General features: G+C 36.7%; 1 protein-coding gene across 1 annotated transcript; it reads left to right on the top strand.

Annotated features, from left to right (window-relative positions):
• Window positions 1–547: 547 nt before the first annotated feature.
• LOC102808728 (uncharacterized) lies at window positions 548–12,192 on the top strand. The gene is made up of 16 exons (XM_006821764.3): window positions 548–741; window positions 979–1,160; window positions 1,860–2,004; window positions 2,231–2,438; window positions 2,573–2,671; window positions 2,868–3,010; window positions 3,253–3,384; window positions 3,837–4,004; window positions 5,921–6,219; window positions 6,443–6,773; window positions 7,139–7,306; window positions 8,098–8,257; window positions 8,425–8,614; window positions 9,948–10,091; window positions 10,461–10,847; window positions 11,782–12,192. Exons 1-16 carry the CDS (start codon window positions 594–596, stop codon window positions 11,878–11,880), a joined length of 3,003 nt encoding a protein of 1,000 aa, XP_006821827.2. The 5' UTR covers window positions 548–593; the 3' UTR covers window positions 11,881–12,192.
• Window positions 12,193–13,647: the final 1,455 nt, after the last annotated feature.

Here is a 13,647-nt window from a genome sequence, read left to right as displayed (position 1 = left end):
TCAATATGTTCGACAGTTCGTGAAAATGCAATAATTCAGTATTTTTTCATTGATTACTGAAAATAATCTCTGTCTCGTCTTTAGCATGTTTTTTTTTAATCTAATTCAGGGGTTTCCAGGTTATTTATTTATTTATTTATTTATTTATTATCACGTATTATTTACAGTTTGTATTGTACGTGTAAAACCATTTATTTCCTACTAAATATATTATTTACAGAAATAGTAATCTGAATAACGAGTTTATGATGGTGATTATAAACATATATTACAGGAATTTGATTTACAGATTGCTTACTTGTTGTATTTAGTAGTGGCAACTTGGATGAACTAATGTGTATTCATTTGGGTCGAATCCGGTATCTCTACGTGTAAGTGTTATCAGCCAAGCGAGGCGAAGTCGTCGATCCCTGAACAGGAAGCACCTGTTCATAACATTGGTACAAGGTCGACCTTTCTGAAATGCGTCACTAATTTTAGTTGGTTGTCTTGATATGCAAATTATTATGCAATTTAGCTACCTCAAGTGGCACCATTCAACAGAACGTGTCCAACTCGTGGCCTGGTATCAACCCGTTGGTGGAGACAAAAACATGACGGTTCACACATGGGCGTTTTTAGTTTTATGTACGTTCCAAGCGCGGTGTTCTGCCAACTTCGGGGAACCTTTGCTCCACGGATTCGACAACATATTTGACGATATGGGTGAAGTTCGTGTCGAGGAGTTCACTATTGAAAACGGTAAACTGTGTCTTCAATATTAAGAGGCCATTTGGTAATTGGAATGTCACGATAATCAGATTTTAATTTCATTCAAATAATTAAATGCTTGGCCTTGATTATTTATTTATTCTCAACAATAATGATAATAATTAATACAAGCTCATTAATAGAGCGGTTTATAGGAAAATGTACAATCTCGCATTTCGTCGCATTCACGCTTCTCATTTTCGAAGGGTACTTTGTACTTTTTTTCAGGATCAGTTATTCTAGGCATTGCAATTGAAAACGCCCAGCACGAGGATGAGCTCTGGATCTTAGATTTCCAGCCTTATTACTTTGACACTTCCAAACAACCGGTGGTTTTCACAGACTGTGGAATGTTAGTCGCCGCTCATACTGGTAACTGTTCCAACGTGTTTCAAGATCTACCCTTCAATGTAAGTTAATTGAGACAGCAAAATACGTTTCCGCTAAAAGGAAATTCTCCAAATCGAAGGAGACTGAATTTTTACCGCAAATACAAGCGATCGCATATTAATAATAATGCAATGCAGTTTGTTTAGGTAAACCACTTTTTCAAATGACGAGTGATCGTCTTCCCCAATACTATACCCTTTCACTATTTATTACATAAATAATTTCTGTGTAAATATTCCGTGGTTCAGCTTTATGGGTTTGGATTAAATGCATTATGACCATTTAATGCGATATCACATACAGACCATCAACCATAATTCCCTTTAATGTATTAGCGGTCTGTAAATTGAAATCTATATTCCATGACAGTGCTTGGATCACTTCATTTTATTTATTGCCAGGACTATTTTTTTTTCATATCACGGTATTTATCGAATGTGTTTGTTTAGTCTGAAAAGAGAATGAGTTTACATGTTCCCATCTCGATCTGTCTCGCCCACTTATTGTACATATTAGTTACAATTGGTCTAGTTATCTCTGGTTATAATAATTCTTAATAGCATTAAGATTAAGCCCACTCAATGCAATGGTATGTTGGTGAATGTTTCTTCGTTTGCAGTTAACAAGTGATTAAATCACGCCTCCTACCACGTTGGCATGTATGTTGTAGCAACCAATGCATTGTGTTCAATTGGCTCATGCTCTGCTGTTTTTTTCAGGATACTTCTGGGTTTTATAAAGACGATTACCAACCTAACGTACCAGGGGAGAAAGAACTCTTTAACAGACTGTCTCCTGGAAATGATGGATATGTTGAAAAATCCAATGGACTGACTGTAAAAACAGATATTTTGTCATTCAAAGGTAAAGCAGGGAATGTTCCAGCATTTTGTATTTTGGTTAAAAAGGTTACAGCCAAAGAAAAGAAACCTTAAAGATTTAGTTAGATAAACGTTAAGATCATTTAGCTATTTTAGTCAATTCTCTACAGTTTATCACCTATGTACAGGGATGTATAATAATTGCATTGTTTCAAATACTGTGATGTTTTTTATAATCACAGTTGATATTTTACCTTTGTGTTTTACAGGAAGCATTGATCAGTTTTTTGCCTGCGTGGACAGTGATGGCAATTCAATATGGGAACGTCATGTCTATGAGGAGTCTATTGAATTCAACACCACTCTATACATGACCAACGTCAGACCAAAGAAATCTAATGACGGAGAGAGCGGTATCTCGTTTATACAAAGTCACGTGATTTTGTACTGGAGATTGCTGCGTACTGCTATATCAAGGTGCATATTTAAAACTGGGTAGAAATGATGAATGAATCGTTGGTGCAAGCAAAACCTTGTGACCATTAGTGTGTCTCGAAGCACAGATACTATCACTTGAAATCGTGTTCAAATATTCTCTTCTCCATCTCCAGATTTATACTGAGTTCTACAGAACAGATTAAACCAATATTTCAATATGCTGTTGTCAAAACAGTTTACATTGATAACGATGAAAGCAAAGAACCTGACAGGTCTGATTTAAAAAATTATTCAATTTCTTTATTTTCATCTTTTTAGCAATGTTATGTAGCAGTTCAGCTACAATTGCCATTCTGTCTTACAAAATTGTTATTGCTGGAATATGCCATCTAATAACAGTGACCACTGGGATTTACAAATGTGTGCCGATTTTAAACAAGTTGTTTATTCGATCTTACCCATTATTAGAAATAAAGCAGAGGTCGAGTTTGCTTTCAAGACCATAACTGGTTTGGAACATGCAATGGCGGTCTACCAGGACAATTCTCTAGTTTATGTTCCCGCTGATGTTCATAATTCTCTCGACTATGTCCAAAATGATCCCGTCGAAAGTAAGTCAGTATTTTTTGAATATATATACCATGTATCATGTTCATTGTTTTCTAGCACGTCGCTGCTGCATGTGTTTGATAAATCGCCATTTGAAACAGTTTGGGCAGGATCATATGGTATTTCAGTACTAATTATAACGTCTTGTATGCTCTTTGGTAATTAATGCATGTCCCACAGGACATCAATATGCAAAACATAAGTGAATGAGTTTTAGCGGTTGTAATTGTTTTTTGTTTTCCAGTTACACTTTACTATCCTGCAGCTGACGCTAATCCCAACGCCCAAGTACTTGTGAGTGGAGAACGTGTACCGTTTTGCCCTTCTAGTGCCGACAATATCGACCCAATAGCTGAGATAATGTGTAATGAATTTGGCAAGTATTTTTTTGTTGTTTAACCCCAATAAACGAATGAATGCTCCCCTTAATTAATAAAATGTTGAAATCGAGACCCTCTGAAACGCTATTTCCTGCATTTTGAGGGTCAAATTTTGCTGGCAAAAATAGTTTCAGCTTGATTTTAGAGGGGCGACCGCCCCCTCTGCCACTGCCACTGATTGTTTCAATATGCCATAAATGTTTTTACTGTACGTGTTTGAAGATTTTTTTTTTAGTTCACTCGAATCTTGGGTAATGAGGTACACTTCCGTGCATATATTATATTTATCTGCATCAATTTTGTCCATAAATGGTGTGCAAGATTGTATATTTTCTACAACTGATACAAACATCGTTTCTAAGGCTTACCTAAACTTGCCATCCTCAAGGTTGCAATCGTATGTCGCATATTTTTGTTCTCTGCTCAAACATATGTTTTTTTCCTTCAGGGTTGACTGTGCAAGCGATGTTCCTGATACCAGCCCCGTCGTCTGATATTGCCATAGTGAATGTTGAGTGCAACGGTGATGGATCCAACTTTGGTGATTGTACCTATGACATTGGATCGGACGACAACTGTACTCATGGTATTTTGGAAATTACCTGTTCTACAATAGGTAAATCCAATATGATAATGTTTCGTCAGATACCACGTTTCGCAGCAGTATCTTTTTTGAATTACTGAGTTTACATGAACTTGATTCTATGACGTAACACATGTGCTAAATTGTTATTACCATAAACACAGCTCCTCAATCCGGTTAGGAAACGCTATTGTTCTAAGGTGTGAATCGCCAGAGTCCCGTGTACAGTGCGTGTTTCGCTTGTGGGGAGAGAGAGAACGATAACGTCATAGCATTATCTTGGAGCTCGTTCGAAGCACATCCGTTCAGTGTTACGTCTACAAATATTTATTTAAAGTTACAAATCTCTGTGTGATCATATCGGTTTCGGGAAAAGGCACATATAGTTTACAATCCATATTTATTATAAATAACGAAAACAAAGCGATTTTGATTTCAAACTGTAACTGCCATGTTCATTCATTATTACTGTATGCATTACGGCAATAATACCACGAAAGTTTCAACCCCGGTGAATCGCGTTACCACCCCAAAACAATCACAGTTGTTATCAATTTTTGATTTGATACTTTAATTTTCGGATAATATTTTTACTTTGTGCATAAGTGCCTGGAAGCTATTCATTTCAGTCATTCATTTCCATTTGATTTTGTCGTAGGTGTTGTGTGTGAATTAAGATGGTTGTTTGGTGTCGCTAACAGAAAATGTTATTCCGTAAGAAATAGAAACTACCGAAACTTAAAAGATGGAATTAATTGTAACTTTTAGATAACCAAACCGTTTATGTTGTCATATGACCCATTCTAATCGTATTTATTAACATTATGTCACGTTACTCGGTACATGTGCTCGGTAGAATTTTTGTTTCCAAGATGGCGATACCTACTATTGTCGCCGTTAGGCTGAGAGTATCCGATTGTATCGACCTTCGTATATGCACATTTCGGCTTAAACTATCATATAGTTAGTACAATTTGGAGGTTAGATATCCCAAAAATGGCAAATATTATTCTCATTGCTGTTCCAGTTAAACATTCAGCCTTGTTTGTGGTCAGATGCCAACTTGAAGCCATACACGACAACGACGGTGGTGGTGACGATGCATATATCCTGCATCTAATTACTGGGATCCTTCTTCCGTTATGTCATCCCAATCAATATCACTGTCGACGATATATTTGTGTTTTTCCCGCTTTTCGTTAAAATAAATGCCCAGAAGTCAGAATATTGAAACTTTCACAGCAGTGAAACATGAAAATAAAGTTGTGTACGCCTGCGCAGAAATGAATTGCGAGGTATTCTAGGTGAAAATGATGCCATACTATATGCTAATTTTATGTTAATGTGGACAGTGTGGGGGATTACCGGTAAACTAATTTTACGAACGCGAAGCACGCATTGTGACAATAGAACTCAAAGCGTTTCCTAACCGGGTGTGGAGGGACTGTGCCACAATCAATGTGAAATACTGGCAATCTAATCTTACACAAAACAACAATTTCTAACACTAAATGGCAATCTTGAGTATAGTTATCAAGCTGGTCACTATGTGCGCCTTCAATTCATGATTTTATATCTTGAACACATTTCCCGCTACTTTTTACTGTTGATATGATGCAATAAAAGGCGGGAAATTGGAAAGAGTTCATTTTGCACCCCCCAAACTTTCACATTTACCCTCCAGTGCCCCTCTATTTAATTCTATATGCCGCTCCTAAGGACACGTATAGTTATCTGAAGTGGCATATTGAATTGAATTGAATTGGGGGCCGAGTTGAGGTCGACAATTAAAGGTGTGTACAGAAGAAAATCTATTAGGGTAAATATTCGATATTAAATACGTGATTTGCATTGCCAGTTTGCAACATTGAATATTATTCGCATAAGCAGCATAGAGGGGACAAATACTTTTCTTTTTAACCCTCGTAATACTATTTACTTATTTGCAGCCATCGAAAATCTTCCCAAATCCTGTCACGACTACCTCCAAGCGGCGAAACGAGAGAACATAATATTAGATGATGGCATCTATAAGATTGATGTAAATGACGAACGGAAAACCGTTTACTGTGACATGACACGTGACGGTGGTGGATGGACCCTGGTTATTACAACCATTGGTCAAGATGGTTTCAGTACGTCCAATATATTGGACCACAATTCGAATGCACCATCTGTGACCTCAGACTATTCGATACTGGGACTTGCTAACTTCATCAAAGAAACTAGCGATGGTGAAAATTTCCGGGTAAATATATCTGTTATGTGAATGTGTGGCGAAGGCGCTGCTGTTCTGGTTCAAATGAATGCACATATTCCATTGAATGGAATTGTCCTAATTTCTTCATTTTTAAGGCGTCCAAGTGTCAAAACGGATTTGATTGGAAAGTTTATTTATTAATGGACGATCCTGAATGTACGTATCGTTTAAGCTGGTTTTATATGCAATCTATGTTCAATTTTATCTACAGTACAGAATAGAATCTGGGAAGCCAGGCCAAGATGGCGGTATATGGGAGGCTCCTCTCGCGTATTCTTTTGTGGGAGTTGCAGGCTCTGCCAACACTCGGTTAATCGAGAAGTTTGGGGTGTGGGAAGATAATCTACCAGGCGGTACTGGTCCCCGGAACGTGATGCCTTTCTTAACTCCAGACGCCAACCTTTTAACCACAGGTGGTCCTGGACAATTCGGTACGATTGTATGCAGCTGCCTAGCAACAGAGTTCAATCCCGCGCCCTGGATAGACGGCATTGACAACCAGCCTGAAAAGATTTGGTATTGGTTTAAAGAAGACAAATCGGGTATGTCTCGACACAATTTTTTTCTGTACAATGATACTCTATCTCATTTACCAGTGTGTTTATGTATGGCTCTAGTTGGTATTATAAGTTGTTCAATATATGTGCAGTAACGGTTTTGATCATGGAACTTAGCATAATGACGTCATTGAACACGTGTGCATTTAATTCAATAAACGTTCGTTTAAAGAATGTTTGTGCCTGATTTAAATTGTAGAAAATGAACTAGCTGCAATTGGTGTGATGTTTGATTGTTATAGACCAATTTATCTATTACAACTGAATTAATTAAATTACTGAAAGTTATGAAATGGGAATGTACGTTTTTAACTAAGTGCCACTCACATTTCCGTTCTCATGGTGTAAAGCCCCGACTGCAGGTACTGTGCACACTTCTACATACGAACACCCTATGCTGGCACCAGAATGTGATTTAACTGAGTATCCAGGAAAATGTACCCAGCACTGGAGGTACACTGTTATATTGGACGTGGACGACACTGGTATAACAAATAACAGGCCAATAGATGCAACAGGTAATTGAAATCACTATGTAGAAATACAAAAAAAAGTTATGTTTCATCCATTATCCCCATCATGCAATAACAATCCCATGAATCTGATTGGTCAATGGCAGTAGACTGGACTTTTGACGTAGTTGTCAGTCTCCAAATGTCGACAGCTCAATATGTTCACGGTTTTATACCATATTTGTTGAAAGATTGTTTAGAATTATATTAATTAAAATATTTCTGATAGTTTCAGATATTGTTTAGAATGTATAATGTATATATATTATGAGTTATTACGAGACTTATCATGTAGCTATGTTTGTTTTTATATTACATTTTGTATTAAAGTACGCTTACGCGCGTAATCGCTTCATATTTGGAATTCGCGTTGCCTAATATGGTAGGACGATAATACCCAGTACAATACCGCAAAATTACGGCACGCTGTAACTTATGTCGTTACGGTGACAGATGTATAATAATATTAAAGCGGGGGAGTCATCAGCGCATGCGTCTGATGGCCATAGCGTGTCGTTATTTACAAACAAGCGTCTACCATGAGCCTTTGCGTATTTAGCGCGTGTTATTGTCGCTTGAGACTCAATTCCCGCGCGTGCGCAGGTGACGACCCTCCCGCTTTAATAATTTATATTGTTCCCAACCTCAACCAATCATTGCACATGCAAGTTTGTTCACCCAATGTTCAGTCAGCATTTCACGGGTTTTGTAATTACAGTTTGAATTCACTCCGACATTAGTAATGATGTTGCTCTAACCAATATTTATTTTTAATTTATCCATGTCTCGTTACTTAGGTGAATTTGTACTCGGGTTTCATACACACACATGTCCCAACTTAGCGCATGGGCAGAGAGGTGACTGTCGGCAAATGGATGTGCCAATTGCATACATCGGGAGTACGATAACATTACAAACCACGGTGCAAGTTACTGACGCCGAGAAGGACAAACCGATGTAAGTTTTTTTTTAACGTAATGCAAGACTTGGGTGGATATTTCTAGTAAGATACAAACTCTCCTTCCTATCATTGATTACACTTTTTAAGTTTTGTTATTTTGTGTGGATTCACGTTTTGTGATTACTACTTTAGTAACAGCTAACAATAACACTTTTCTCTTCAGTGTGCTGCTGAAAAAAATTATAGGTCGTGACCCGTCGGTTGATCTGCGTGATGGAGCAGTTGGAGTGCACCACATGGAACAGGTTACCATGGAAACTCACTTCTTTCCTGAATTTCTGCGTGAGCGTTTTGAGATGAAACTGACATTATTTATGGTGTGCATTGGTGTCCACTATAAAGATGACCCAAGTGTATGTACATACGTCATTTAAAACGTCATTACATTGTAGACGCGCGCGTTGTTGAATGAAACTGACATGTATATTTAAAGCTCCCGAGTCGTCGTCCGTGCCGTGTCGTGTCGTGTCGTGTCGTGTCGTGTCGTGTCGTGTCGTGTCGTGGTCGATGTGGACCCCATGCGACATATACAACACGTCTAAATACAATTGAAATTCAAGCGCGCGCTGCTCCTTGTAACGGATCATAAATTTGATCAATGCAGTTTACTGATATTTTGTGAAAAATTACGGGCTGGTATTAGTAATACCAGACGCTTTCAATATCAAATAATGAGGATAATAAAATGTGTTGGGAATTGCAAAAATACATGGGACACGACCTGCTTGTAAATTTGACATTTTAGCGTGCTAATGCTTGGACGTACAACACACAAAATGTTGATAAAACTAAATGCACGCTTTTTCTACTAAACAGTTTCTGATACGATCGCATCAATAAAGTGTAAATATTATGGTACTATATACATTTTAACCTCGAACCCATAAACAAAAGTATACAATGCAAATTACATTCGAAGTTGATACAATTTAGATTTATTTAGTAGATTTATTGAACACTAACTCCAGTCCTGTCTTAATTCTGAATAATTATTAATGTGTTTATTAGTATCAATGAATATGCTCGTGAATTTGAAATTGGACAATGTAAACAATATCACTCGAGGCGGCTGTTTGAATTTGACAGGTGATTATACCGTAAAGGTATGTGCCTCGTTTCAACATTTGGCCTCAGAGATTCGCATCAGTGTCATAAATTGAATAGAGGTCTCTTTGATCCCGTGAATTAAAAGTGAAATTCAAAATCCCCATTATTTTTAAAAAATGTGAAAAAAAAAACTTTTTATGTTGAAACCTTAGAAAAAGGGTGTTGAATTTCGTCAACTGTATTATACATTTCACATGACTATTGAAAACAACTTGACCAACCACAGCGGTCAAAGAAAATGTCGTCTCTGAACTTGAATGCAGCGTGGGTAAACGTCTTAGAAATTTCGAAAAAATAAGTATCCATAATAACAGTATCTTTATGTAGATTATATTAAGTTTTGGAAGTTAATGACGCAAACCCTAAACATAGCTATTGAGATTTACGATTAGACCAATTCTTAAATGAATGTTAAAGTCAATTAGAGATGTACGTGTCTTGACAATAGGTTTAGGTTGACAGTATACATCGCTAATCTTTTTCCATGATCATAATGCAAAACACATTAAATTGGCTAAATCCTAAATCATGACAATACCAAACTCATATTGTTTACTTACGTCTGACCATATGTTTCAGGGATGTCTAAGCGCACCTGATAACGACACCTATGTGGCTATGTTATCACCCGACTTCTATTACTCGGCACTGATAGACCCCAGCGATGAATCTCTTGGTTTCGTGGAATTCGTTCCCGACAACTTGGAACATCTCTTGCGACAGGTTCGTATATAGTCGTTTATAATCTGCATAATGTCTATACATGTTAGGGGTGATCGTTTGTTACTAACTCTACTGGCACAGATAAACTCGTTATAATTTCTCACACGCGGTCGTGGGATTCTGCAATTAGTATTTTCATTTCATTCGTTGTATAATAGTATACTGACAAAAACAAACAGGGAAAATCTAGAGAATGGCCTACATATGTAAATTTTCTTTCTAGTGCCGGGCGTTCCTTCAGCTACTTTGAATGTGAAACAAGGACATAATCATTGCAGTTTCTTCCGTGTTGCCATTTCCTATGAATTTTCTATTCATTTGTCAATATTCCTTGCTCTAAATCAGCATCTTTGTTTCTTTTATATTCAGACTTTAGATGAAAACATCTATGTTCACAGACGAGATATTCATAGCGTCAAGTTCACAAACAGAGCTTTGTCAGGCCTGGCCAGATTCTACACCATCACCAACGTGTTCTTTCTCATAGACCGCAACGAGCCGGAAGTCACTGCTAGCCCCGGAGACAGGCGAAAGCGTAGTAGCACAATACTTGTGTCTCACAACCTGGTTCGGAGAGAGATCGAAGATACGTTGTCATTGTCACACTCCATGCGACACACTATCAAGTTTTCTGGTTGCCCTGACAACTCTGTTCATGATGCTGAACAACTGAGATGTGTGTGCATCGATGACAGCTACATGTATTCTGCAGATTCGTTTAAATGCGAACCAAGTATAGAAAGTCTGACTGACAGGGTAAGTATACGTCCTCTTAGGAGGGGTGACTGCGTTATGGGATGGTCTCGCACAATGCACTGATCTAGAAAACAATTAACACATCCAAGAAATCAGTACGCAAAATGAAAGTAAATATACGACGTTTCGGGTCAAAACCCCACACCCCAAATAGGTGCTTCACTAGAGCGCCGAACACGCACATTAGTCAGGCAAAAAAATATTTGAATTAATTTTTTAAATTAATATTAACTCGAACTGTATTTCGACCATCTAGATGCTACGTCTATTTAGTCAAAGTGGGTGATCACTTTCATTCAGAAAGGATGGTACGCTAATTTTCGCATTCTTCAAATTCCTTGTTCTTTTGTGTCACTAAATTGGTGCTTAAAATTACATACAAAAGGGGGGGGATTGCTGGTACAGGTTATAGGAAATAAAAACTGCATTTTACGTTTTTACAGGAAATAAAAGTAAAGTTCCATTTACAGTAAAAAATAGGTTTTTACAATTTACAGATAAAGCAAATTCATAATATTTTTGATAATTTGTGTTTTGAGAATCAAAATTGGAAATTGCGTACGAATTACAACATTTAATGGAAATGGAAAATGGAAAATACGCTTACAAAAAAAAAGATCTTTGTACAAATTACGGACGAATAAAATAGCAAGATTACATTTCACACCTTGCCCATGTCTACGATTTTACGTTTTTTTATTTATTTAAATTACATTATTACAGCTTACCCCTTGCATTGCTCACACGCGAGGCGTCCAGGTAATTTACCCTACCAGCAATGTAGCAATGTACGTGGACTATGAATATTAACAAATATAGCGACGTCTTTCTATCGGAGCAAACGGAATCAAGCACTCAGTTGAATCTCAAACTAGTAATACAGTATTACTAGTCTGAGGTTTAATTCCATTTCTAATTGTTGTTTTTTTTACAGAAACTCCCAGCAGATTTGAACAGTGCTGCTTCGACCGTCCTCAACACATACGTTAATTTTTTTGTCCTCGCACTGATGTATGTTATACTCAAATATTGATATCTGGAGTTTTTTTTAGTTTTTTTTTATTTATTTTGGGTAACGCTATCCCTATTCATGTAATTATTTGTGTTTTTATCAGTTTCAACCTATCAGTTATGCAATTATAGAAATACTTTTTTCTAATTTCATGTATTATGACTATCTTTAATATTTTTTTTTAATATTGGTTCTACGTTTGATTTATTAGTTGAAAGAATACTTATTCTTCTATGCTTTAAATTATGAAATTTATTTCCACTACTATATCCAATATTTTGTTACTGAAAATGCTGACGTATTTATGTGAAGAATAAATATTAATTATATCAATCATTATTGTAAATTTCATTTCCGCTACAATGGGGAAGCCCAAACAGCTCTACCCAGGGTCATATTCAAAGAAAATATAATGCCGTTGCCGAAGCCACTGTACCCAAGGCGGGTGGGGTAGTATACAATGAAGAGGCCAAAGCCACTTTACCCAGCGGGAAGGCATACATTTGAATTAAAAAAGTCCATGGTCGTAATGTAAAACTTTCATATATCATGTTATGATTTATCTGGTTCTTTGTACTTTCCAGTCAGCTGATTGGACATTGATCAAACCATGTATTCCCAAATGGCCAAAACAAGTATTGACAAACAGAAAACGAAATTCCAATTTTAACAGTTTGCAATAGGTCATACGGTCTACAATTTTTAACTAAAAGTAAGTTATCCTGCCAATTAAACCTTGCCTTGTTTCAATTAACACGTAACACGTGGTTGTTTGGTTGTTTTTCAAAGAAATTCCATGGTAGAAACCTCCCATAAACCCGAAGTAGCTTCGCCTTACAGCCAATCTGAATAACTCTATGTACAAAGTCTTCCCAAAAGTATCTGTAGTTTTGAGACGTATGGTGCATCATAATTTCCATCAATACACGTACAGTAAAGGGCACAAAGCTGGGGCTTTATTTGTATAACATTGTAAATACCGATCATCAGCTTTCATTTAAAATCAATTTTTTAGGTCACTTAATCAAAATGATTGGGAAATATTGATCTAACTAACAATAATTAGAACTGACGTTAATGTCACAATATCATTCTGATTGGTCAATTTGAATTCTAACATCCATTTCGATTTATGAAAATGTTTATGAGACGTTTATAGCGACCCCCAGCTTTTTGCCCTTCACTGTAATAGTCGTAACGTAACCCTTACCCAATGACATCTGGTCTTGCCATACTGTTTTTTTATATCAAGATTCATTAAGGGACGTCCGATATCATTGCATATCTTAGTATTACGTGCAATTACATGTGAAGTTATGGATGAAAGGGGAAGACCGGAAAAACGAATTAATGCTTCCAGATGAAAGAGCTCCACAAATGTATCACTTTTTATATTCTCTAACTTTTCATCAATATTATGTGATCCACGTCGAGCAAAAGATTATGGGTATAGTATTACGCCAGATGAAAATTCACAAAAATGATACCCGGATGTTCAGACCAAGACATCTGCTCGATGAGCGCAGATGACGAGTTATTCCAGATACAACATTTGCAGATAAATTCACAACAAATGAAATTATCAAAAAATCATGGAGCTAAGTACTGTAAAATACTTTATTTTAGCAGGAATTAATTTTCGCTGAAAAGGCTTTTTGCGTGTTTTGCATGAAATTTATTTTCACTGATTTTTGACGAGTTGAATGTAAAATATAGGACAAAGGGTAGATTTTATTTTCACTGAATCATTCCTTCGGGGAAAATAGTGAAAATTAATTTCAAGCAAAA

The sequence above is a fragment of the Saccoglossus kowalevskii genome, chromosome 8, assembly GCF_978046115.1.
Source record: "Saccoglossus kowalevskii chromosome 8, keSacKowa6.1, whole genome shotgun sequence".
NCBI lineage: Eukaryota > Metazoa > Hemichordata > Enteropneusta > Harrimaniidae > Saccoglossus > Saccoglossus kowalevskii.
This window is presented reverse-complemented; position numbering and strand designations above follow the sequence as displayed.